Here is a 27,597-nt window from a genome sequence, read left to right as displayed (position 1 = left end):
AGAGCCGTGGGTGCGTCCTGGGCTTTGCGGCACCAGGCTACGGCTCAGCAGGTGTGTCAGGCGGCTACCTGGTCGAGTCTGCACACTTTCACGAAACACTATCAGGTGCATACCTACGCTTCGGCAGATGCCAGCCTAGGTAGGCGAGTCCTTCAGGCGGCGGTTGCCCACCTGTAGGAATGGGGCCGTTTTACGGCTCTTTTAACGAGGTATTCTTTTACCCACCCAGGGACTGCTTTTGGACGTCCCAATTGTCTGGGTCTCCCAATGGAGCGACGAAGAAGGGAATTTTGTTTACTTACCGTAAATTCCTTTTCTTCTAGCTCCAATTGGGAGACCCAGCACCCGCCCCTGTTCCCTTCGGGCTGTTGTTCTTTGTGTACACATGTTGTTCATGTTGAATTGTTCTTTTGGTTCATGGTTTCAGTTCTCCGAACATCCTTCGGATTGAATTTACCTTAGACCAATTTATAAGTTTCCTCCTTCCTGCTTTTGCACCAAAACTGAGGAGCCCGTGATGCACGGGGGGGTGTATAGGCAGAGGGGAGGGGTTTACACTTTTAAGTGTAATACTTTGTGTGGCCTCCGGAGGCAGAAGCTATACACCCAATTGTCTGGGTCTCCCAATTGGAGCTAGAAGAAAAGGAATTTACGGTAAGTAAACAAAATTCCCTAGATTAACAAATACGGTAGAAAACAGTTAATTCTAAGTACAATATGTACAAAAGAAGTGTTTAAAAATTAATTATTTTTCCTATGAATTTTAGATTCAAAAATTCAATTTTTTTCGATTTTGCATGTAGTTCCTCCATCAGTTTTAATGTCAAATAATGTCTCCGACCAACCAGTGCGCCTTCAAACACACAGATATATATGTATATATGTATATATATAAAACGATCAGCCGGGTGTGAGATGATATATTCGTGTCACCCCGGTTATTCATCATTAAATCTCACCTTGATAATAATATTCACTTACATAGCACCATTAATTCCATAGCGCTTCACATACATCAGCATAGACCAGGTCTCCTGTGCTTTTCGGGTCCTTTTGGGTGGGGTGTCCCATCTGTTTTCTGCACCTTTTTAAATAAAAGTATAATCTCCTGTTCTTCCTCTGTGTGGAGCCGTACATGGCGGCATTCTTCCTGCATGTAATCGACTCAACTGTAAATCCATCCTGCTCTGTCTCCTGGACCGCGACGTGTTACAGAAGCCGGTAATGAATTCTCTCCTTGCTTTTGTGGCTTTAGATTCGTGTGCAAGAATAACGGTGTCCTGTTTGAGAACCAGCTCCTGCAGATTGGGGTGAAGTCTGAATTCCGACAGAACCTGGGTAAGCAGCGATGAGGGAATCTGAGCGGCCGCCAAGTTGGCTTTCCAAATAATTTGTGATTGCTTCCCACTTTTGCCATTATAACTGTATTTTCATAATTCCATAGGTCGTATGTATTTGTTTTATGGTAACAAAACCTCGGTGCAGTTCCAGAGCTTTACACCCACCGTGTCGTATCCAGGTGATTTGCAGAGTCATATCCTTTAAGCATCAATTTTGGGGCCAAGTAATTAAAACAGTTAGTTGGTCGGCACATATACTGTATATATATACTAGTGCATTTATTAACCTTTACGCCTTTTTGAGTCTTCAGGGGGTGGTGGACTCAGGGCGATGGTGGTGGTGAAAATTTAGGGAAAATAGTGTCGGTAAAACACTTATTTCATATGGAAAACAGATGTTCAAAGCAAGTTTCGCTCAAGTCAAGTGCTCATGGACTGCTACTAGGCAAAAGCAAACAAAACGAACTATACTTTGAAGTGCTGCTAATTAATGATGTTGCGGCGGATGTCCCAGATGCTGGCTGTGGGTGCTGTAAGGTAGGCAACATCTATAAACTGTTGGCAGTGCGGGCTTCAAAGAAATGGCGCCCGGAGTCGGCGCATGCGCAGATTGAGCCGAGATCTCATCTGCGCAGGCGCCATGTTCCTCAAGTCCGCTGCTGAGAGATCAATGGGCCGGAGGCAACTCGTGCGCAGATAAAATCTTAGGTCGAGATCTCCATCTGCGCACACGCCGACTCCAGGCGCCATTATTTGAAGCCCGCGTCGCCAACATTTTTAGGGTGGCCCTTGTCTCACCACAGGCAGCTCCAGCACAGCGCCCGCACCATTGCCCCTGCCTCCTGCTACCCCTCTCCACCACCTCCCCTGGTAAGCTACATTCAGATTATAAGACGCACCCCTCATTTCTTCATCGTTCCTTATGGGAGACCCAGACCATGGTGTATAGCTTCTGCCTCCGGAGGACACACAAAGTACTACACTAAAAGTGTAGCTCCTCCCTCCGAGCATATACACTCCCCGGATGACAAATCCAACCAGTTCAATGCTTTGTGTTCAGGAGGTCACACACACACATGCATCCTCTGATTTTTGATTTTTGATTTCAAAGATTTGGAAGAAAAGCGGGTCCAATCTGGACTCCCGGCATGTCCCTTCTCACCCCACTGTGTCGGCGGTGCTGTTAAGGTTGATTTTACAAGGCTGGAGCCTTCACATGCCGCGCTCCTTCACCATCCCCTGGGGCTCTGGCTTGAAGTGGGAGCCATCACGGTTCTCACTGCTTTGCAGGAGACCGGTCTCCATCCGCAGCCCTTTTCAGGATCCTGCCGGACGGAGCGCTCACCTCCCAGGGACCTGGCACCTGCGTCTCACAAGCTAAGTACTGAGACGTTATTACCACAGACAGTGGTCTTTCCAGGAGTGTGTTCCTTGCATAACCACATTGTGACAGATGGAGGCCTGGGCTGGGGGATCTGGAGGGCACAGAGATGTCCCTATGTTAAACGGTCTGGCAAGCCACAACCTCCGGTTGTGCAGCTGCTTATATACTCTGTTTATATACTCTGCTGGGGGTCATTCTGGACAGAGCCCCCACTTCTGCAGCATGCCTCACATCAGAGCAAGGCTGCAAGGCTGTTCTTATTATACACTGCATGTAGACTCGTACTGCCTGTACCGAGCACATAACCACATTGTGATGCTTGCTCTAACATAGTGGTCTCTCAGGAAAGGCATTAGTACAGCTGCTCCGGCTCCGGTGGCTGATCCCCCGGTTTGGGCAGAATCCCTCTCTCCAGGGGACAGCTGTCCCGGACACTGCTGAGCATGCATCAGCCCCCTTCTCAGGGCGCTTCTGCTGCTACGGCTCGCTCAGCAAAGCTCACAGAGGATTCCTCATCTGGTCTCAGTCCCCGTCCTCCTAAAATGGAGACGCAGGGTCCCCTTTCCTTCCTCGTCCCGCAGCTCTGATTCACGAGCCGACTCGCAGGACGAGGAGGATGCTTTTACTAGGGGCTCGGACGCTACGTCATGTACATTGATCTGTCCGAAGGTGACACAGATGCTAATGATTTGATTGTGTCCATTATATTTGTACTGGACCTCAATCAGCCTGTATCAGGGGTGCATTCCACTCTGGCAGAAAGGCATTAGTATACCTTAAGAGAACAAGGAGTGTGTTCCTTAACCACTCCAGTTTGTCAGCCCACTGTGTCCAAGCCCAGAGCCTGTCCAGGCGGGGCACTCCGGAAGTGGATCTAATGGCATCCCAGCACAACAACAAGGTCCCGGTTTACGTGGCTCGCTCCCACGATCCTCAGGCCTTGGCAGCGGACACGCTGGTTCAAGATTGGTCCCAGTTCCGTCTGGCCTACGTGTTTCCCCCCTAGCTCTCTTGCCCAGAGTCCTGCGCAAGATCAGAATGGAGGGCCGTCGGGTCGTACTCATCGCCCCAGACTGGCCCAGGCGAGCTTGGTTCCCAGACCTGCTCCGTCTGTCCGTAGAGGTGCCGTGGCATCTCCCGGACCGCCCATACCTTCTCTCACAGGGTCCGTTTTTCCGCCAGAATTCTGCGGCTCTCAGATTGACGGCGTGGCTCTTGAGCCCTGAATCCTTACGGCTTCAGGCATTCCTTCCGAGGTCATCTTCACTATGACTCAGGCTCGGAAGTCTTCCTCGGCCAGGATTTACCACAGGACTTGGAGAATTTTCCTGTCCTGGTGTCGTTCTTCCGGCCATGCCCCTTGGCCGTTTTTCCTTGCCGACCATCCTGTCCTTTCTACAGTCCGGTCTGCAGCTAGGACTGTCCCTCAATTCCCTCAAGGGACAGGTCTCGGCTCTGTCAGCGTTGCTCCAGCGGCGTATCGCCCGGCTGGCCCAGGTGCGCACCTTCATGCAGGGCGCATCTCACATCATTCCGCCTTACCGGCGGCCTCTGGATCCCTGAGACCTTAATCTGGTCCTCACGGCCTTACAGAAACCCCCCTTTGAGCCTCTTAGGGAGGTTTCGTTGTTTCGTCTTTCACAGAAAAGTGGTTTTCTTCATCGTTCCTTATGGGAGACCCAGACCATGGGTGTATAGCTTCTGCCTCCGGAGGACACACAAAGTACTACACTCAAACGTGTAGCTCCTCCCTCCTAGCATATACACCCCCTGGTAGCCAGTCCTAGCCAGTTTCAATGCTTTGTGTTCAGGAGGTCACACACACACATGCATTCTCTGATTTTTGATTTTTTGGATTTCAAAGATTTGGAAGAAAAGCGGGTCCAATCTGGACTCCCGGCATGTCCCTTCTCACCCCACTGTGTCGGCGGTGCTGTTAAGGTTGATTTTACAAGGCTGGAGCCTTCTCATGCCGCGCTCCTTCACCATCCCCTGGGGCTCTGGCTTCAAGTGGGAGCCATCACGGTTCTCACTGCTTTGCAGGAGACCGGTCTCCATCCGCAGCCCTTTCAGGATCCTGTCGGACGGAGCGCTCACCTCCCAGGGACCTGGCACCTGCGTCTCACAAGCTAAGTACTGAGACGTTTTTACCACAGAAAGTGGTCTTTCCAGGGGTCCCTTGTACTTTATTTATTGGGGAGAGTGTGTTATATGACTGTGTTAACATTTCCGGCCGGTTCTCCAGTTTTCACTGGAGAACCGCGCCGATGGTGCCTGCACGCTGGCCGCATGTTTAAATCTAGGCCCCGGCTTCGCCTGAGGCCTAGTTTCGGTTTCACTGCCCCTGCATGTTAGTCATGCAGTGGGACAGTGCGGCTCCGCCCAGCGGCTGTTCAGCACAGGGAACGGACTCTCCTCACTGAGGAAAGATTCCCTCCCCTGTATACCTCATTTGCCCGCTCTCAGAGTAGGCCCCGCCCCCTCTCCTCGCTCCGGTCGCCATTTTCTCAGCGTTCTCAATGTCTGCATAGGCACAGAGATACCACATTGTGACAAATGGGGGCCTGGGCTGGGGGACTGGAGGGCACAGAAATGTATGTTAAACGGTCTGGCAAGCCACAACCTCCGGTTGTGCAGCTGCTTATATTCTCTGTTTATATACTCTGCTGGGGGTCATTCTGGACAGAGCCCCCACTTCTGCAGCATGTCTCACATCAGAGCAAGGCTGCAAGGCTGTTCTTAATATGCACTGCATGTAGACTCGTACTGCCTGTACCGAGCACATAAACACAGTGGTCCCTCAGCCTGGAGGCTCATCAGTGGTCCCTCCAGCTGCTCCGGCTCCGGTGGTGCTGAGCATGCATTAGCCCCCTTCTCAGGGCGCTTCTGCTGCTACGGCTCGCTCAGCAAACTCTCAGAGGACTCTTTATCTGGTCTCAGACCCCGTCCTCCTAAAATGGAGACGCAGGGTCCCCTGTCCTTCCCCGTCCCGCAGCTCTGATTCACGAGCTGACTCACTGGACGAGGAGGATGTCTTTACTAGGGGCTCGGACGCTACTTCATGTACCATTGATCTGTCCGAAGGTGATGCAGATGCTAATGATTTGATTGCGTCCATTATATTTGTACTGGACCTCAATCCGCCTGTATCAGGGGAGTATCCCCCTCTGGCAGAAAGGCATCAGTATACCTTAAAGAGAACAAGGAGTGTGTTCCTTAACCACTCCAGTTTTCAGCCCACTGTGACCAAGCCCAGAGCCTGTCCTGACAGACGCTCCCAAAGCGTGGTTCTGATGACTGTTTCCCCCTTCCACCAGAGGTGGTCAAGGAGTGGGCTCATTCACCAAGGGTGGTCCCTCCGGTGTCTAGTATTTCAGCCCGGATAGTTGTATCAGTGGCTGATGGCACCTCTCTAAGGATCCCACTGTACATTAATTCTGTACTGGACCTCAATCCGCCAGTATCAGAGGAGCAACCCTCTCTGGCAAAAAGGCACCAGTTTACCTTGCCTAAGAGAACAAGGAGTGTGTTCCTTAACCACTCCAGTTTTCAGGCCACTGTGACCAAGCCCAGGGTCTGCCCTGGCAAACGCTTCCCAAAGCGTGGTTCTGATGACAGTTTTCCCCTTCCACCAGAGGTGGTCAAGGAGTGGGGCTCATTCACCAAAGGTGGTCCCTCCGGTGTTTAGACTCTCAGCCCGGACCGTTGTATCAGTGGCTGATGGCTCCTCACTTACGGTTTTGCTGTCCGCCAGGTTGTCCTTCTGGCCAAATCTGTATGGAGGCGGCAGGGGCCTCGTTCTCCCCAGCTTTTGCAGCAGTGCGGGCTTTTAAAGCCATCTCTGCTTCTCTAGAGGAGATGCATTCCCTCACAGGGACTCTATGCCCGAAATGGTTGCCTTAACTTCCAGACTTCAGTCTTTTCATCCTATGCCATGTCTGCCATGCTGGAGACTCTCACCGCACTGCGGTGGCCTCGGCTAATTTCCTCGCTATCCGCAGGCTCCTGTGGCTTCGGAAGTGGAAGGCGGATGCTTCTAAAGAAGTTCCTTGCTGGGCTCCCTTTTGCTGGGACCAGACTATTCGGGAACAACTGGATGAAATTATTAAGTAAGCTCTTGGCGGGAAGAGTTCTTCCATGCCACAAACCTAAACCAGGAAACCTGTCCAGGGCAGGAATCAGTCGAGGTTTCGTTCTTTTCGTTCCTCCATCTGATCGTTCTCTAAGCCCTCGGCCTCGTCCACTAGCTCAGCCAAGGATCGTAAACCCAAATGGCGCACGAAGCCGCGTCCTCAGAAGACCGCAGGAGATGCTGCCACTAGGTCAGCCTCCTCCTGGCTATCTGGCCACGCCAGCAACGTCCTTGGTCGGTGGCAGGCTCTCCCACTTTGGCGACGTATGGTTTTAACACTTCTCCGATCAGTGGGTGCGAGATACCATCTCCCACGGCTACAGGATAGAATTCTATCCAGCCCGCCAAACAGATTTTTTCTGTCAACTCCCCCCTGCTCCAAGGCCGCCGCCTTCTCACAGGCTGTGGCATTCTTGCAGGCCACTGGAGTAATTGTACCGGTTCCCGACTGGGAACGGTTCTGAGATTTCTGCTTAAATCTATTCCTAGTACCCGAAGAGGGCGGTGCCTTCCGACCTGGATCTCAAGCTTCTCAAGCATGTTCAGGTGCGGCATTTTCGCATGGAGTCTCTGCGATCAATCAATGACCCAAGGAGATTCCCTAGCATCCATCGACATCAGAGATGCCTATCTGCATGTGCCAATCGCACCAGCGTTGGCTACGTTTTGCAATCAGAGTGGTCCAATTCGTGGCTCTTCCCTTGGGGTTAGCCACGGCCCCTCGAGTATTCTCAAGGTCGGGGCAGCTGTGATTGCGGTCCTGCACCTCTAGGGGTTGGCAGTGATCCTTTTGTCCTGGACAGCCTTCTAGTCTGGGCTTCATCCAGTGCAGACTGTTAGCGGAGTGCCTCGCTCACTCTCGCCACTCTAACCAATTCGGGTGGTTTGTCATTCTGTCCAAGTCCACTCTGACTTCGACCCAGAAGTTCACATACCCAGGGACGCAATTCGAGACTCTGTCAGCACTTGTGAAGCTGCCCTTAGTCAAACAGCAGTCCCTCTGCTGGCGGTCGACGTCGTTCCATCAGGCACCTAATACAGGTGCTGGATCAGATGGTGGTGTCAATGGAAGCGATTCCCTTGCCCAGTTCCATCTGCGTCCTCTGCGGCTGGATATTTTCCGCTGTTGGAACAAGCGGACTTCCTCCTTCCACGGGGTGGTGGCTTCGCCACAGACCAGGGGCTCGTTTCAGTGGTGGCTTCGGCCCCTCTGTCTCAGGGACACTCCTTCCTGGCCCCGTCCCGGGTGATCCTCACCAAGATGCTAGTCTATCCGGCTGGGGAGCAGTATATCTCCACCATGGAGCGCAGGGCACTTGGACTCTGTCCGAATCAGCCCTCTGGATCAATGTGCTGGAAATCAGAGCTGTGTTTCTAGCTCTCTAAGCCTTTCACCATCTGTTGGCGGCCAGGCACATTCGAGTCCAGTCAGACAACGCTACAGCGTTTGCCTACATCAACCTCCAGGGCGGGACACTCAGCCGCCTGGCAATGTTGGAGGTTCATCGCATTCTTCAGTGGACGGAGGACTCCTAGTCCACCATATCCGCAGCCCACATCCCAGACGTGGAAAACTGGGAGGCAGATTGTCTCCGCCGTCAAACCGTGGACGATCCTCAGGTTTTTGCGGCAGACGCACTGGTTCAAGTTTGGTCCCAGCTTCGTCTGTCTTATGTGTTTCACCCTCTAGTTCTTGCCCAGAGTCCTGCGCAAGATCAGAAAGGAGGGCCGTCGGGTCATTCTCATTACTCCAGACTGACCCAGGCAAGCTTGGTACCTGCTCCGTCTGTCCGTAGAGGTGCCATGACATCTCCCGGACTGTCCAGACCTTCTCTCACGAGGTCCGTCTTTCCGCCAGAACCTGCGGCTCTCAGATTGACGGCGTGGCTTTTGAGTCCTGGATCTTGACGACTTCTGGTATCCCTCCTGAAGTCATCTCCACTATGACTCGAGCTCGGAAGTATCCTTTGGCCTTTTGGCCTTGCCGACCCTCCTGTCCCTTCTACAGTCCGGTCTGCAGCTAGGACTATCCCTCAATTCCCTTAAGGGACAGGTCTCGGCTCTGTCAGTGTTGTGCCAGCGGCGTATCGCCCGGCTGGCTCAGGTGCGCTCCTTCATGCAGGGCGCATCTCACATCATTCCGCCTTACCGGCGGCCTTTGGAGCCCTGGGACCTTAATCCGGTCCTCACGGCTTCCGGAAACCCCCCTTTGAGCCTCTTAGGGAGGTTTCTTTGTTTAGTCTTTCACAGAAAGTGGTCTTTCTAGTGGCCATAACTTCCCTCAAGAGAGTCTTTGTTTTGGCTGCACTCTCTTCGGAGTCCCCCCTTTTTTGGTTTTTCATCAAGACAAGGTGGTTTTCCGTCCGACTCCGGACTTTCTCCCTAAGGTGGTTGCTGCTTCCACCTTAACCGGGGCATTTTCCCTGCCTTCCTTTTGTCCGGCTCCTGTTCATCGCTTTGAAAAGGCGTTGCATACTCTGGATCTGGTGCGGGTGCTCCGGATCTATGTGTCTCGCACCGCTGTTCTTAGGCGGTGCACCTCTCTTTTGTGCTGACCACTGGTCAGCGTAAGGGCCTCTCGGCATCTAAGCCGACCCTGGCTCGTTGGTTTAGGTCGGCCATTTCCGATACCAGTGTACTCAAGTGCCTCTCCCGCCGGGGATCAAGGCACACTTGACCAGAGCTGTCGGTGCCTCTTAGGCTTTCAGGCCCAGGCTACGGCTCAGCAGGTCTGTCAGACTGCCACTTGGACTAGTCTGCATACCTTTTTGAAGCACTACCAAGTGCATGCTCATGCTTCGGCAGATGCGAGCTTGGGCAGACGCATCCTTCAGGCGGCTGTCGCCCATTTGTGAAGTTAGGTTTCGCCTACTTCTCAGTTTTTCTGTTTATTCCCACCCATGGACTGCTTTGGAACGTCCCATGGTCTGGGTCTCCCATAAGGAACGATGAAGAAAAAGAGAATTTTGTTACTTACCATAAATTCTTTTTCTTATAGTTCCGACATGGGAGACCCAGCACCCTCCCTGTTGCCTGTTGGCAGGTTTCTTGTTCCGTGTGTTATCACCGGCTGTTGTTGTAGACAGAGGTTCCGGTTGTCCCGGGTTTTGCTCTGTCTCTACTTGTGGGTGGATGTCCTCCTTCAGCTTTTGCACTAAACTGGCTAGGACTGGCTACCAGGGGGTGTATATGCTAGGAGGGAGGAGCTACACGTTTGAGTGTAGTACTTTGTGTGTCCTCCGGAGGCAGAAGCTATACACCCATGGTCTGGGTCTCCCATGTCGGAACTATAAGAAAAAGAATTTACGGTAAGTAACAAAATTCTCTTTTTTCTGGTGGCCATAATTTCTCTCAGGAGAGTCTCTGATTTGACTGTGCTCTCTTCGGAGTCACCCTTTTTGGTTTTTTTCACCAAGACAAGGTGGTTCTCCGTCCGACTTCGGGCCTTCTCCCTAAGGTGGTGTCTCCTTTCCACCTTAACCAGGACATTTCATTGTCTTCCCTTTGTTCGGCCCCTGTGCATCGCTTTGAGAAAGCGTTGCATGCTTTAGATTTGGTGCGGACGCTCCGGATCTATGTGTCACGCGCCGCTGTTCTTAGGCGGTGCACCTCTCTTTTTGTGCTGACCACAGGTCAGCGCAAGGGTCTCTCGGCTTCTAAACCGACCCTAGCTCGTTGGATTAGGTCGGCCATATCCGATGCCTACCAATGTTCTCAGGTGCCTCCCCCGCCGGGGATTAAGGCGCACTCGACCAGAGCTGTCGGTGCCTCTTGGGCTACGGCTCAGCAGGTCTGTCAGGCTGCCACTTGGTCTAGTCTGCACACCCTTTCGAAGCACTACCAAGTGCATGCTCATGCTTCGGCAGATGCGAGCTTGGGCAGACGCATCCTTCGGACGGCTGTCGCCCATTTGTGAAGTTAGGTTTGCCTACTTCTCAGTTTCTGTTTATTCCCACCCATGGACTGCTTTGAGACGTCCCATGGTCTGGGTCTCCCATAAGGAACGATGAAGAAAAAGAGAATTTTGTTTACTTACCGTAAATTCTTTTTCTTATAGTTCCGACATGGGAGACCCAGCACCCTCCCTGTTGCCTGTTGGCAGCTTTCTTGTTCCGTGTGTTATCACCGGCTGTTGTTGTAGACAGAGGTTCCGGTTATTCCGGGTTTTACTCTATCTCTACTTATGGGTGGATGTCCTCCTTCAGCTTTTGCACTAAACTGGTTGGATTTGTCATCCGGGGAGTGTATATGCTCGGAGGGAGGAGCTACACTTTTAGTGTAGTACTTTGTGTGTCCTCCGGAGGCAGAAGCTATACACCATGGTCTGGGTCTCCCATGTCGGAACTATAAGAAAAAGAATTTACGGTAAGTAAACAAAATTCTCTTTTTTCCTCCCAAATTTTTGGGATCAAAAGTGCATCTTATAATCCGAAAAATATGATATATAATTACTGTTTTATATAAGCAGTGATATGGCAGGTGAACTTGTCCAATGATTATGCTCACCAGATTCACAGTGACTGTCAGTGCCTTGTGAACAATCACAAGTATATCTTATGAGATTCGGCATCACATGCTCTCCCCTGCCTCCTGCTTGACAGAGCTGACTCTGAGAAACCTATCCCAAGCAGGAGACAGGCTGAAGCAGCACATAGGGGTGCACAGATACACTGCCTCATAAGAGGCCAGTATTTCTTTATCAGCACCTTATTTGCTGCTCACAGAACAAGTACCATTTGATAAATCTATATGATATCGTCATAGATGTATCATGGAAATGTAGTCTGCCATACAACAACAATATCAGCAGAATAATTAAAGTTGGCAGACAACTTGGAAATGGCACGTCCACTATATCGGGTATGCACATGGCCTACACCGGGACCTCTATGTTATTACTATGGAGCACTTTATGGGCAACTAAGCAACTAAGGTGGGCTGCTTTATGCGTGTATGAAGCATAATTGGGCATTGGTTATAGATCAATGCCTTTATTTGCATGTATTATCACACTGCTATCCTTAACGTCCAGAATTACAGCTCAATATTCAGACCAAGCCGGTGGACCCAATGGTGGAAGGAGGAGCACAAGTGCAGCAGGTGCTGAACATTGAATGTTTAACGGACTTTGACGACGCACCGCTCATTAATATTAAGTTCAGGTACTTCACAATTACATTTACGTTTTACACTTTGACCTTTTTTTTTCACTATTGCTTCATTGAGGATCACAGGAGACAATGGGTGTATGGTGGTGCCACTAGGAGGCTAACACTATGTAAAAAGGTGAGCTCCTCCTGGGTAGTATACAGCCACCAACCGGAGCCGTGCCGATCAACGGTAGCTTAGTGTTAGTAGGAGGCGGACACAGGCTGCACTCAGCCCTTTTTCACCATAGATATAATTATTTTTATTGGTTTCCCTTTTTCTTTCATATTCTACTTGTGCGGGAAATGGAGTGTAATCGCTCACTCCGTTATCCCACCTAGAGAACTAGACCATTACACGGTACCCTCTCTGGTCTGCATGGCAGGACCCTAACGCATGATGAGCATTCAAGAGAGCAGATGGACAGTCCTTGCCCTTACCACTCCAGCCCAATTGCCCACCAGGGCGAGACTGTGTCCGGAGCAAAGACGGTCCACGATTCCAGGACGTTTATCCAGAGGATTTTCATGGCCAACTACAATACCTAAAAAGTGAAAAAGCCAGCTCACCTTATGACTTTGGCTCAGGGTGTGTATGGAGCATGGAAATCCGCGTGGTAACGTGGGTCAATATAGGAAAAAATAAAAAAAACCTCCAGCTCCATAAAAATTCCAGGATATTTTATTAGAAAAACAGTATTAATAACATTTGCATAGTGCAGATAAAAGCAACGCGTTTCAAACATAGATGCTTTCTTTATGGTAGATGAATGTGCTTTCTGTCCACCATCCGATAAGTCGGACCTACCATGGGCCACATGTTCGCTGGTATCACGATCCATACGATCTGTCTACGATTCAGAGAGTCAGAACCGCCATCTCCATGACCCACATTGCTTACATCTGCAGCGGTTCAACTGCTGTGTCCATTATCCAGGGAGTCAGAGCCAACATATATCAAGAACCTCTTGGCTGATGACATCAGCTGTCAAAACGTTCTTCCTGCTATCTTGTAAAGTCAGAACCTTCATCTCCTGTCATCCACATGACCGTCTGCAGTGCTGTCCAAGCGCTCTGCCCACTACCCAGTAAGTCAAGCCCACCATCTGGCTGATATCATCAGTGGTTCAAGTGCTCTCTCCACTCTCCAGCGAACCAGATTCAACATCTAACATAGACCTCAGGGTTGCCCACAGAGTTGTCCGAGGGGCCTTGAGCGATCTCATTGCTTCAGCCTCTATCTGCATGTTGGCACTTACCTTTTTTTTTTTTTTTAGAGCAATAGGATCACATTTTGTCATTCACAAGGTGCAAGAGCCTTTTCAACACAGTATCAGATGTCTGAATCCTCTCCTCATGCAATAGGTATATCTTTTTTCAGTGTTAAGTTGTGATCTGGACCTTCCCTCTCGGTGTGTAGATCATGACTCTCAGGTTCAACATTGTCTGACCTGGACAGCCTATGCCGGCATACAGAATCCCTGACTAGTCTATGCCGGCATACAGAATCCCTAACTAGTCTATGCCGGCATACAGAATCCCTGTCTAGTCTATGCCGGCATACAGAATCCCTGGCTAGTCTATGCCGGCATACAGAATCCTTGGCTAGTCTATGCCGGCATACAGAATCCCTGGCTAGTCTATGCCGGCATACAGAATCCCTGGCTAGTCTATGCCGGCTTACAGAATCCCTGGCTAGTCTATGCCGGCTTACAGAATCCCTGGCTAGTCTATGCCGGCTTACAGAATCCCTGGCTAGTCTATGCCGGCATACAGAATCCCTGGCTAGTCTATTCCGGCATACAGAATCACTGTCTAGTCTATGCCGGCATACAGAATCACTGTCTAGTCTATGCCGGCATACAGAATCACTGTCTAGTCTATGCCGGCTTACAGAATCCCTGGCTAGTCTATGCCGGCATACAGAATCCCTGGCTAGTCTATGCCGGCATACAGAATCACTGTCTAGTCTATGCCGGCATACAGAATCACTGTCTAGTCTATGCCGGCATACAGAATCCCTGGCTAGTTTATGCCGGTATACAGAATCCCTGGCTAGTCTATGCCGGCATACAGAATCCCTGGCTAGTCTATGCCGGCATACAGAATCCCTGGCTAGTCTATGCCGGCATACAGAATCCCTGGCTAGTCTATGCCGGCATACAGAATCACTGTCTAGTCTATGCCGGCATACAGAATCACTGTCTAGTCTATGCCGGCATACAGAATCCCTGGCTAGTTTATGCCGGCATACAGAATCCCTGGCTAGTCTATGCCGGCATACAGAATCCCTGGCTAGTCTATGCCGGCATACAGAATCCCTGGCTAGTCTATGCCGGCATACAGAATCCCTGGCTAGTCTATGCCGGCATACAGAATCCCTGGCTAGTCTATGCCGGCATACAGAATCACTGTCTAGTCTATGCCGGCATACAGAATCACTGTCTAGTCTATGCCGGTATACAGAATCCCTGGCTAGTCTATGCCGGCATACAGAATCCCTGGCTAGTCTATGCCGGCATACAGAATCCCTGGCTAGTCTATGCCGGCTTACAGAATCCCTAGCTAGTCTATGCCGGCATACAGAATCCCTGGCTAGTCTATGCCGGCATACAGAATCCCTGGCTAGTCTATGCCGGCATACAGAATCCCTGGCTAGTCTATGCCGGCATACAGAATCCCTGGCTAGTCTATGCCGGCATACAGAATCCCTGGCTAGTCTGACCCTGTGGTTCTCAGGGTCAGAACTCATGCCAAGTTGATCATGTGGGTGAGTACATCTCCGCCTGCCCAGCTTCCTGCGACAGGCACACTTCTATGGTTTCTTTAAATGGTTGGACCTTGCAGAGCAGATTGCCCATATGTATAAGAAGCTTGGTTGTTTCTCTGACGCCTCATTGGGGGACACAGGACCAGTTTTAGCTTAGTGTCTATAGGAGGCACATCTCTGCAGACTACTGCAGCAAGAATTTTTTGTTTTTAGAGGGCGACGATTTCCTTTGGGGACCGATTTCCCAAAACCATCAACAGGCGGGAACGCGGATATCGTCTCCCCGTACACCCTCCTGCGACGCTGGATCCTGGGCGGTTACTCACTGGACGACAGGTCTCATGGCACTGATTTTCCAGAGCCCAGAGCACATGAAAACTTCCTCAGTCCCTCTTGCAGGCTCTGAGTTGATACACGTTCTGCCAGCAGGCGTCAGACTCTCCACACTGAATTGAAGCAAAGGTCACACTGACTGGATGCACATGGGCTGATTGCATAGCATTCCACCTGTGGCGGGGGGAGGGGGAGAGCCCCCAGGACGCAGCTGCGGTGCACTTATAGAGTTTTTTTCTGACGCCTCATTGGGGGACACAGGACCATGGGTGTTATACTGCTTATCTATAGGAGGACACTAAGTAGATGCAAAGATGTTAGCTCCTCCTCTGCAGTATACACCCCCTGGCTCAGCCAGGCTACTTCAGTTTTAGTACACAAGCAGTAGGAGAACAAGTAACAAAAAACGTGAGTGAATACTCCTATCAAAAAAGTATTGAGAAACAAAAAATTAAGGCCCAACAGGGCAACAGGGTGGGTGCTGTGTCCCCCAATGATGGCTAAGAGAAAACGATTTTACGGTAAGTACACAAAAATCTGTTTTTCTCTGACACCTCATTGGGGGACACAGGACCATGGGACGTCCTAAAGCAGTCCATGGGTGGGTAAACAATAAACAACGCAACCCAAGGACTAGGAACCAGTCCCAGATAGCCTGGAGCGCCTACTGAGATTGGTACTCCACTATCGTTTGCAGAATTTTCCTACCTAGGTTCGCCTCAGCCTCAGCCTGGGTATGGACTCAGTAATGCTTTTAAACAGTATGTAGGCAAGACCAGGTCGCAGCCTTACACCTCTGTTCCACTGAAGCCTGATGCCTAATGGCCCAAGAGGCGCCAACTGCTCACGTGGAATGAGTCCGCAGCCCACTAGGAATGGGCTTGAGTTGCAAGCGGTAGACTTCCTGGATCGCAGAGCGAATCCAGCGAGCCAGCGTTGTCTATGAAGCTGCCTCTCCTTTCTTAGGCCTTTCAGGAATGACGAACAAGGAGTCTATGTTCCTAAAGGGGCTGTCTCTGTAGACTACTGCAGCAAGAATTTTTTGTTTTTAGAGGGCAACTGTTTCCTTCGGGGACCGATTTCCCAAAACCATCAACAGGCGGGAACGCGGAGTATCGCCTCCCCGTCCCCTCTCCTGCGACGCTGGATCCTGGGCTATTACTGGACGACGGGTCTGATGGCACCGATTTTCCAGCGCCCAGGGCAGATGACAAACTTCCTCAGTCCCTCTCTCAGGCTCTGAGTTGATACACACTCTGCACCAAGTGTGACCAGACAAAGCAGGCGTCAGAATCTCCACACTGGAGCTGAGGTGAGATCCTCCCTGACAGGAATTGTAGCTAAGGAATCCTCCCTGACAGGAATTTTACCTGAGGAATCCTCCCTGACAGGAATTTTACCTGAGGAATCCTCCCTGACAGGAATTTTACCTGAGAAATCCTCCCTGACAGGAATTTTACCTGAGAAATCCTCCCTGAGAAATCTTGTTTCTGAGGAGAAGGCCTCGCAGTGTTTTGGAGCCTTTGGGGGGGGGTTTGAGAGAAAAGACCGACCTGGGAATCGGGTCCGAAATTCAATGTGGTAACCGGAAGACACAGGGTGTCGCACCCATTTTGTGATCTGAGGCGGCAGCCCAGATGGAGGAGGATGAGACTCCTCTGTCTTTGTCTCGACTGCCAGGACGAGGTGGACTCGGGAAGGGCTGAGAAGGTCGGGCCCTACGTGTCTAGTAAATAACGTCCTGGGCTAGAGTTGAGGGAGGGAGGTACTCTTTTCCTCCCATGGCGTCAGGAAAAAGAGCCTGTCCAGACGATCGCCAAACCATTGGTCTGGAAAGGAGTACTGTGAGAGGCTTGTTAGGGACCGAGTCCGACCTCCATTATCGGAACCAGAGAGCCTTACGGATGGCTATGGTATTTGAGGCGGCAAAAACTGCGCAGGTAGCAGCGTCGAGGGAGGCCTGCATGAGGTACTCCACCGCCGCAGCAATGTGAACTGTTTACATCTGTGCTTTCCTTAACCAAGAATCAGCAAAAACATTAGTGCATGCCCTCATCATCTCCCGCCTCGACTACTGCAACCCCCTGCTCTCTGGCCTCCCTTCCAACACTCTTGCACCCCTCCAATCTATCCTAAACTCTGCGGCCCGCTTAATCCACCTCTCCCCTTGCTATTCCCCAGCCTCGCCACTCTGCCAAACCCTTCACTGGCTTCCCATCACCCAACGACTCCAGTTCAAAACATTAACCATGACATTCAAAGCCATGCACAACCTGTCTCCTCCCTACATCTGTGACCTAGTCTCCCGGTACCTACCTGCACGCTTAGGGCGGCTTCGACTCCAGTCAAATCATCCCCGGTCCCGTCAAAATCCGTGACCTCCCTGGGCATGTCCCTGGACACTCTTCGGGGCTTGATATTTTCCCCTCAAGACAAGGCGACCGCTCTACAACAAGCGGTACACTGCCCTCTACGTACTCCTCTCGCGCCATACGATTCAGTATGAGAGTGCTAGGTAGGATAGCGGCAGCTATAGAGGCAGTGCTGCTCGCTTAGCCACACCACCGCCCACTGCAGCTTGCACTTCTAGCTGTCTGGGACAAGAGCCGGAAATCTGTCCCCGAAGGAAACAGTCGCCATCTAAAAACAAAAAATTGTTGCTGCAGTAGTCTGCAGAGATGTGCCTCCTATAGACACTAAGCTAAAACTGGTCCTGTGTCCCCCAATGATGGCTAAGAGAAAACGATTTTACGGTGAGTACACAAAAATCCGTTTTTCTTCAGCGCTCTATTGGGAGACCCAGACGATTGGGGTATAGCTACTGCCCTCCGGAGGCCACACAAAGCACTACACTAAAAAGTGCAAGGCCCCTCCCCTTCTGGCTATACCCCCCCGTGACATCACGGGTTCTCCAGTTTTAGCTTTGTGTGCGAAGGAGGTCAGACATCCATGCATAGCTCCACAGATTTTAGTCAGCAGTAGCTGCTGACTATGTCGGATGGAAGAAAAGAGGGCCCATATAGGGCCCCCAGCATGCTCCCTTCTCACCCGTGGATGGTGTTGTAAGGTTGAGGTACTTATTGCTAGTACAGAGGCCGGAGCCCCACATGCTGTTTTCCTTCCCCATCCCCATGAGGGGCTCTGGGTGAAGTGGGATCTTACCGGTCTCCAGGCACAGAGACCGAGCTCCATCCACAGACCCAAAAGAACCTGCTGGATATGGAGCTGAGTATCGTCAGGGACAGGGCCCTGCTACATCAAGGTACTCTGTGTCCCCGGGCAAGCGCGCACACACACACCAGCATTGCTGGGAGTGTTAGTGCGCCGGGGACAACAGCGCGGAGCGCTGGTGCTATTATTCACTGCAGCTTTGCTGAGTGAATTTATGTATTGAAAACGGCCGCGCCGGCCGCTGCTGATGGTTTTTTACATTGTGGCGCGGCTGGGACTTGTGGTGCGCCGGGGGACTTCGGCGTCGGCCGTGCACATAGGACGGCCGCGCTTATTACTCGAGTCCCCGGCTTTGCGGCCTAGCTTTCGTTTCGTTCCCGCCCCAGCCCTGCCAGTCAGAGGAGGGGCGGGACGCTGTACAGAAGCTCAGCGCAGGGAGCTGGAGTCTGCTTTGCATTCTCCAGCCCCCTCTCACTGAACACAGTGAGACGCCGGGTTCCCGCTCTTGGCTGGGGCTCGCCCACGGCCCGCCCCTCTGCACAGGACGGGGAAGAGAAGCCGGCAGCCATTATAGTTTCCACTCTGGGAGAACGGAACCAGTCACAGGTTTTTGGGCGACCTCACACCCGCTCTTGTGCGGGCGGTAAGCAGTAATGACACCACTAATGCTGAAGTGGGCTTTTGGACTGTGTGCTGATATGCTATGCACTGTACTGTACTGTCGCTATTCTGGGCAACAGCAGCAAATAAGCAATGCTGCTGAGGCACAAGCTTTCAATGCTTCGTCGTTTGCATGTGCTGCAGTGTTTACTGTCAGATTGGGCAACAGTAGCAGTAGAGCAATTTGTGCTAAGGCACAAGCTTTCAATGCTGCTTCGCTTGCATGTGCTGCACGGTTTATTGTTATGCTATACATTCACTGTATGTCGCTATTCTTGGCTAATGCGCCCAGATAAACGGACAAAAGCAGCAGTAGAGCAATGGTGCTACGGCACAAGTTTTCAATGCTGCTTGACTTGCATGGGCTGCAGTGTTTACTGTCATGCTTGTATGCTATACATTCACTGTATGTCGCTATCCTTGGCTAATGTTCCTGGATAAATAGACAACAGCAGCAGAAAGGCTAGGGTGCTAACGCGCAAGCTTTCAATGCTGCTTGGATTGCATGGGCTGCAGTGTTTACTGTCATGCTTGTATGCTATACATTCACTGTATGTCGCTATCCTTGTCTCATGCTCCTAGATAAATAGACAACAGCAGCAGAAGAGCAAATGTGCCAAGCCACAAGTTTTCAATGCTGCGTGTACTACATGTACTGAAGTGTTTATTTGTACTTCATGCTTGTATGACTATTCACTGTACGGTCGCTATCCTCGGCTAGGCTCTTAGATAGCTAGACAACAACAGCAGAAAAAGACAAGTTGCCAATGCACGGGCTTTCTATGCTGCTTGTACTGCATGTCATACAGTTCCAGGACCCCCAGTGCGTGCAATTGCGCAACCGGGGTCTCTGCTATATGTGGCCAAAAGAACCACCTGTGATCTCTGTCCAGAGACAGGGACGAAGTTGCAGTTTTTCCGCTGATATATTGTCTGTGACTATGACTGACATCTTACAGACTTTGCACCCCAAGCAGACCGTGGGCAATATGGTTGCAATGACCCTGGCCGCCCGGATTTGGAGCATCTCAAGGCGCCAGAGTGATTCCAGGCATCCCAGAGAGCAGGCATCCGACACGGTCGACAGTCCCAGATGGCCTAAGCGGGCTCGCTGGGATTAGCCCTCGACTCCATCACTGGTCAAGGTCCCAGCTGGAGTACTCTCTCTACGATGAGGCAGACGTAGCTGTTCAGGACTCTGATCCTGAGACCGCTCTCAATCCGGATACACCGGATGGTGACGCTATAGTGAATAATCTTATTGCGTCCATCAACGAAAGGTTGGGTATTTCTCCCTCAACTCCGCCAGTGGAGGGGTCAGCTTCACAGCAAGAGAAATCTCTATTTCAGTATCTCAAGCGTATATTGAGTACTTGTTTAGCACTCTGACTCCAGAGAAGCAGTCCAGAAACGACACGCTTATCACGATAAGCGTTTCTCCGACCGTATTAATGAGACACGTGTCGCTCCCCCCTGACGTGGTCAAGCGCTAGACCCAGTATCCAAATGTGGATCCCCCAATCTCCATGCTTGCAGCTAGATCTATAGTTGTAGTGGTGGATAGGACTTCACTTCAAAATGCCATTGACAGGCAGATTGGCCTCTGGTTGCAATCTGTCTATGAAGCTATCGGCAGGTCGGTTGCTCCGGCAGTCGCAGCCGTGAAGGCTCTCCAAGCTATTTCAGCTAGTATTGCGCAGGGGGTCGCTGTCACAGGTACTCTCGGTCCCAGCAGCGTCTTCAACTCGCAATGTCGGCATGGCGAATCATGCTGTTATTGCTGTCCGAGACTCTACGAGCCGGACGTCAGTGGCATCCGCCAACTCCGTGTTTTTACGCAGAGGCTAGTAGTTGAGAGATTGGAACAGAGGCTGCTTCCAACGAAGTGCTTAACCAGGTTGCCTTTATCTAGTGATAGTCTGTTGGTAAGGGTTGAATGAAATCATTCAACTATCCAAGACGACTCAAAAAGCCCAGAAGGGCATAGATTCCTAGCGGGCTCAATCACGCCCGGGGAAGGCAGCCGGAGGACCCGCTACCAAAGTGTTTTTCCTCATAATTTTCAGCCCTCTCACTCCGCAACCGCGGGGGGGCAGACTCCCCCGCTTTAGCGGCATTTACCTACCGCAGGTCAAGGGCCTGTGAGTGAGAGTCAGTTTGTTTTCAAACTACCGCACCGACCGAGCCGAGGCTCTTCTGCAGGCGGAAAGAGCGGTAATCCCTGTTCCTCTTCAGGAACCAGATACGCATTTTGCTCCGACCTGGTCGTGGTGCCAACATAGGACGGCTCCTTCCGTCCCGTTCTGGAATTTATACTGCTTAACAAGCACGTGAAAACCAGGCGGTTCCGGATGGCATCACTCCGCTCCGTCATTGCCTCTCTGTCTCAAGGAGTTTTCCTAGCATCAATAGACATCAGGATGCTTATCTACACGTGCCGATTGCTCCGAGGCACCGGCGTTGGCTACGATTCGTTATTAAAGACGAGAATATTTCGTTTCGTAGCCATACCCTTTGGCTGGCGACAGCCCCACGGGTGTTCACCAAGTTCGTGGCAGCAGAGGGAGCAGTCCCGCGCTCTCACGGTCACTCTGTGATCCTTTACTTGGGCAATCTACTGGTCAAGGCACTCTCCTTTAGAAGCATGCCAACACAACCTGAACATGGCGCTGGACCCTTCCCAGAGTTTCGGGTGGGTCTTCAACTTTTCAAGGTTGAACCCAATCGCTGGCATCTCCTGGAGAGTTTTCACACTCTCTCAGCGATAGTGAAGCTTCCGCTGGACAAACAGCGTTCACTACAGACGAGGGGGCAGTCTCTCCTTCAAGGAGGCGCCTCATCCAGAGGCGAGCTTTTTTCACGCAGTTTCATCTGCGTCCGCCTCAATAGCACATTCTTCGCTTATGGGAGGGAAGTCGATGTCCCTACACAGGAACGTGTCACTTTTCCAGACGGTCAAAGACCGTCTTCAGAGGAGTCCACTCTTCAACTCAGTGGTCTGGAGCTCTGGGCAGTGTATCTTGCACTGCAAGCCTTCCTGCAGTGGCTGGAATGCAAATAGATCCGAATTCAGTCGGACTATCCACAGCGGTGGCATACACCAACCACCAAGGCGGACTACGCAGTCGACAAGCCTCCCAAGAGGTCCGGCGGATTCTGCTATGGGTAGAAGACAGAGCATACACCATATCAGCTGTTCACATCCCGGACGTACAACACTAGGAAGCAGACTTCCTCAGTCGCCAGGGCGTGGACGCAGGGGAATGGGCTCTGCACCCGTTTGTTTTCAAGAAATCTGTAGCCGCAGGATGAAGACGGACGTCGACGTCATGGCTTCTCGGCAACAACAAGGTCCCGATTTTCATGACGCGGTCTTACGATCAAAGAGCTCTGGCGACAGGCGCCTTGGCTCAGGATTGGTCACAGTTCCAGCTACCGATTGCTGCCACACCATCCTCGTCGCCCCAAACTGGCCGGGGAGGTCGTGGTACCGAGATCTGTGGCATCTCACCGTCGGTCGACTGTGAGCACGACGTCATTGCCACCATGAGACGGGCTAGCCAGCCGCGGTCTGCCAAGATCTACCACAACTCGTGGAAGATATTCTTATCTTAGTGTTCTGCTCAGGGAGTATCTCCCTGGCCATCGGCATTGCCTACTTTGCCTTCCCTCCTGCAATCTGGTTGGGAAAGAGGTTGGTCGCTCGGCTCCCTTTAAGGGCAAGTCTCGGCACTATCCGTGTTCTTTTCAGAAGCGTCTAGCACGTCTTCCTAAGGTGCGCACGTTACTACAGGGGGTTTGTCATATTGTGCCCCCGTACAAGCGGCCGTTAGATCCATGGGATCTGAACAGGGTACTAGTTGCTCTCCAGAAGCCGCCTTTCGAGCCTCTGAGGGAAGTTTCCCTTTCGCGCCTGTCACAGAAAGTGGCCTTTCTGGTTGCGATCACGTCGCTTCGGCGAGTGTCTGAGCTGGCGGCTCTGTCATTCAAGGCTCCCTTCCTAGTATTCCACCAGGACAAGGTGGTGCTGCGCCCTATTCAGGAGTTTCTCCCTAAGGTTGTATCCGCGTTTCTTCTTAATCAGGATATATCCTTACCTTCCTTTTGTTCTCATCCGGTTCTCTGGTATGAAAAGGATTTACAGTTGTTAGTTCTGGTGAGAGCACTCAGAATCTACATTTCCCGCACGGCGCCCATGCGCCGCTCTGATGCATTTTTTGTCCTTGTCGCTGGTACGCGCAAGGGGTTGCAGGTTTCTAAAGCCACCATGGCTCGATGGATCAAAGAACCAATTCTTGAAGACTACCGTTCTGCGGGGCTTCCGGTTCCTTCAGGGCTGAAGGCCCATTCTACCAGAGCCGTAGGTGCGTCCTGGGCATTACGACACCAGGCTACGGCTCAACAGGTGTGCCAGGCAGCTACCTGGTCGAGCCTGCACATTTTTTCACTAAACATTATCAGGTGCATACCTATGCTTCGGCGGACGCCAGCCTAGGTAGAAGAGCCCTGCAGGCGGCAGTGGCTTCCCCATAGGGGAGGGCTGTCTTGCAGCTCTAACATGAGGTATTTCTTTACCCACCCAGGGACAGCTTTTGGACGTCCCAATCGTCTGGGTCTCCCAATAGAGCGCTGAAGAAGAAGGGAATTTTGTTACTTACCGTAAATTCCTTTTCTTCTAGCTCTTATTGGGAGACCCAGCACCCGCCCTGTTGTCCTTCGGGATTTTTTTTGTTGTTTGCGGGTACACATGTTGTTCATGTTGAACGGTTTTTCAGTTCTCCGATGTTACTCGGAGTTAATTTGTTTAAACCAGTTATTGGCTTTCCCCCTTCTTGCTTTGGCACTAAAACTGGAGAACCCGTGATGTCACGGGGGGGTATAGCCAGAAGGGGAGGGGCCTTGCACTTTTTAGTGTAGTGCTTTGTGTGGCCTCCGGAGGGCAGTAGCTATACCCCAATCGTCTGGGTCTCCCAATAAGAGCTAGAAGAAAAGGAATTTACGGTAAGTAACAAAATTCCCTTCTTTTCCCTTATACCTGTCAACAGTTCTCATTCTCCATGTGCTAATCTGTTGTATTTTCGCTCATGTTAGTGCGGTGCCGTATGCCAGAATCTTGCTTCATTCGTAAACTGTTGCTATCTGGTCAGGGTCGGTTAGAGCTACCCTAGAATCCCAGTCTTTCAGTACTTGTCCCCATAGGCTGGACCAGTCATGCTCCTAGCAAAGAGAGTCCCAATTAGTGCCATTTCCTTCACCTTGTGGCATTTTTTTCTTCCTCTGCTCCGGCTCCCTAATAGGTTTTAGCTTCGTACTGTTGGTTCACTGCACTTGGGTTCAGGATTTAGTTCCCACCATAGACAACCCTTCAGGGCGTTTGTAGGTTCTTTTCTCAAGTTTCTGTGGCCTTACTCCAGCCACTCTGGGTTTTGTCATTTAGACCTTTCCTGGCCCAGTGGTAGAACGGCTCCTCCCATTCCACTTTGGATCCCTAGCTTTCGTACTGATGTGCCCCTCCAGGATGGAGTTCACCATTTCCAGGGAAAACCCCTCTGGAATCTACCGCCTTTCCTTCATCTAGTGAGCCTGATTATACCTGACAATGAGGCCAGAATCTGTCGGCTCACGAAGTTACAGTTCGGCTTAGCCTCTTCTTCTCCATTGTCCTAATTAGTATCATGTCAGTGGTGTAGCCATTCCAGGCCCCAGAGGGATCTTAGCCTTCCTTCCAATTTCCTATGGTTCCAGGTTCCTCTTGACCAAGCGATTCTCTGGTATATTAGTCTCCATCTTCCCCAAAGATCCTTCCAGGTCATCAGAAGTTTGCAGGACATTATATTCTAGTGTCGACTGTGTCGCACAGTTCAGGTTTGCTGTTAGGCTAGCTTTGTCTTCTCCCACTTTTTAATCAGAAACTCCAGAGCTGTTCCTTTCTTCAGCGCTCTATTGGGAGACCCAGACGATTGGGGTATAGCTACTGCCCTCCGGAGGCCACACAAAGCACTACACTAAAAAGTGCAAGGCCCCTCCCCTTCTGGCTATACCCCCCCGTGGTATCACGGGTTCTCCAGTTTTCAAGCTTTGTGCGAAGGAGGTCAGACATCCACGCATAGCTCCACAGATTTTAGTCAGCAGTAGCTGCTGACTATTTCGGATGGAAGAAAAGAGGGCCCATATAGGGCCCCCAGCATGCTCCCTTCTCACCCGTGGATGGTGTTGTAAGGTTGAGGTACCTATTGCTGGTACAGGGGCTGGAGCCCCACATGCTGTTTTCCTTCCACATCCCCTTGTAGGGCTCTGTGGAAGTGGGATCCTGCCGGCCTCAAAGCTCTGACGCCGGGCTCCATCCACAGACCCATAGCACCTGATGGATACGGAGCAGGAGTACAATCAGGGACATGGCCCTGCATCATAAAGGTACTCTGTGTCCCCGGCAGGCACAGACACACTCCGGGCTGGCTGGGTGTTGTAGTGCGCCGGGGACCGTAACGATTGAGTTGGTGTTCCTGCAGTTTACTGGGGGACTTTTGTGTTGTGGGAACGCAGCGCCGACCCCCACTGGACCGGCGGCGCTGCTGTGACTTGTAGTGCGCCGGGGACACGCCGACCGCGCTTTTACGGCGGCGGCGTTTATAAATCCAGTCCCCGGCTTTTGCGGCCTAGCTCCGCTTCGTTCCCGCCCCCACCCTGTCAATCAGGGTAGGGGAGAGACGCTGTTTCACAGCAGCGACGAGGGCTGGAGCCTGATTTACATGCTCCAGCCCTCTCACTAGGCACAGAGGGAAGCAGGCTTCCCGCTCTTAGTCAGGAACGCCCAGGGCCCGCCCCCCCTACTCTTCCAGGACGCCGGCAGCCATTACATGCAGTCTGGCTAGAGGAAGGACGCAAGGCTCTGGGAGACCTGGACTAGGGGGCTTTTGGAGACCACACACCCGCTCTTAAGCGGGCGGTAAGCGGCATTTCAGCTGGCCCCTCTAGTGCCTCAGTGTGTATTGGTGTACTGTGTCACCAGATATATATATTTATTTATTTCTTGCACTGTGAGGTCGCTTCCTGGCTGGATACCCCAGATCGCTCTGAGGAGGCAGCAACATGTCATCCACAAAACGCAAGGCTGCCAAGGCTAGGGCTGTGTACACTGCGTGTGCTGCATGTGGGGCTGCTCTACCAGCAGGCTCCAAAGACCCCCATTGTGTGCAATGCTCAGATCCGGTGCTGCTTCGCCAGCCGGAGTCCGGAGAGGTAGTGACCCAGGCTGAGACGCTTGTAAGTCCTGCCCCGGTGTCAGGGACAGACTTTGCAGTTTTTGCTGATAGAATGTCTGTGACTATGGCAAAAATCCTTGAAACTTTGCAATCCATGCCTGGGGCTCAGTCTATGGACGCGGCGAGGTCTCTGTCCTCTAATCCCCCTCAGTTGGAATTAATCCAGACTGCAAGGGGGTCCCCGGCTTCCCAGGCTGAGTATTATGACTCAGATGATAGCCCCAGCCACCCTAAGCGAGCTCGCTGGGAAAGACCCTCAACGTCATCACACTGCTCAGGGTCTCAGCGCAATCAGTCGCCCTGTGATGCGTCTGAAGAGAGTGATCAGGAGTCTTATCCTGGAACCCCTCTCAATCTGGATACCCCGGATGGGGACGCCATGGTAAACGACCTTATCTCAGCCATCAATAGACTGTTGGATATTTCTCCCCCAGCTCCTTCTACAGAGGAGGCAGCTGCAGAGCAGGAGAAGTTTCGTTTCCTCTATCCCAAGCGTAAATTGAGTGCTTTCTTGGATCACTCTGACTTCAGAGAGTCAATCCAGAAACACGACGCTCATCCAGAAAGGCGTTTCTCTAAACGTTCTAAGGATACACGTTTTCCTTTCCCCCCTGATGTGGTCAAGCGCTGGACCCAGTGTCCAAAAGTAGACCCCCCGATTTCCAGACTTGCAGCTAGATCCATAGTTGCAGTGGAGGATGGCGCTTCACTTAAGGATGCCAATGACAGACAGATGGACCTTTGGTTAAAATCTGTCTATGAAGCTATCGGCGCGTCGTTTGCTCCAGCATTCGCAGCCGTTTTGGCACTCCAAGCTATTTCAGCTGGTTTAGCAAAAGTGGATGCTATCATACATCCAGCGGGGCCGCAAGTGGCGTCCCTTACCTCGCAGATGTCTGCGTTTGCGTCTTACGCTATCAATGCGGTCCTAGAATCTACCAGCCGCACCTCAATGGCGTCCGCCAATTCGGTAGTTTTGCGCAGAGCCTTGTGGTTAAAGGACTGGAAAGCAGATGCTGGTTCCAAAAAAATGTTTAACCAGCCTGCCTTTATCTAGAGATAGACTGTTTGGCGAGCCATTGGCTGACATCATTAAACAGTCCAAGGGTAAAGACTCTTCCTTACCCCAGCCCAGATCAAGCAAACCTCAGCAGAAAAAATGGCAGCAGAAGTTTCAGTCCTTTCGAGGTTCGGGCAAGACACAATTCTCCTCGTCCAAAGGGACTCAGAGGACGCAAAGAGTCTCAGATTCCTGGCGGGCTCACGCACGCCCCAAGAAAGCAAATGGAGGAACCGCTTCCAAAGCGGCTACCTCATGACTCCCAGCCCCCCCCCTCCGCATCTCCGGTCGGGGGCAGGCTCTCCCGCTTTTCCGACATTTGGATGTCACAGGTCAAA

The 27,597-nt window shown here is 51.7% G+C and overlaps 1 protein-coding gene across 3 annotated transcripts in view; it reads left to right on the top strand.

Moving 5' to 3' along the window:
- The window catches only part of LOC142256663 (AP-2 complex subunit alpha-1), a 225,657-nt gene that overhangs the window by 180,732 nt on the left and 17,328 nt on the right, over nucleotides 1-27,597 (top strand). For all 3 annotated transcript variants that reach the window (XM_075328480.1, XM_075328479.1, XM_075328478.1), the window contains 3 exons: nucleotides 1,256-1,338; nucleotides 1,445-1,535; nucleotides 11,896-12,018. In XM_075328480.1, coding sequence (XP_075184595.1) covers nucleotides 1,256-1,338; nucleotides 1,445-1,535; nucleotides 11,896-12,018 — 297 coding nt within the window. The remainder of the gene's footprint in view (nucleotides 1-1,255; nucleotides 1,339-1,444; nucleotides 1,536-11,895; nucleotides 12,019-27,597) is intronic.

This window comes from Anomaloglossus baeobatrachus, chromosome 11, assembly GCF_048569485.1.
Source record: "Anomaloglossus baeobatrachus isolate aAnoBae1 chromosome 11, aAnoBae1.hap1, whole genome shotgun sequence".
In the NCBI taxonomy this organism is placed as follows: domain Eukaryota; kingdom Metazoa; phylum Chordata; class Amphibia; order Anura; family Aromobatidae; genus Anomaloglossus; species Anomaloglossus baeobatrachus.
This window is presented reverse-complemented; position numbering and strand designations above follow the sequence as displayed.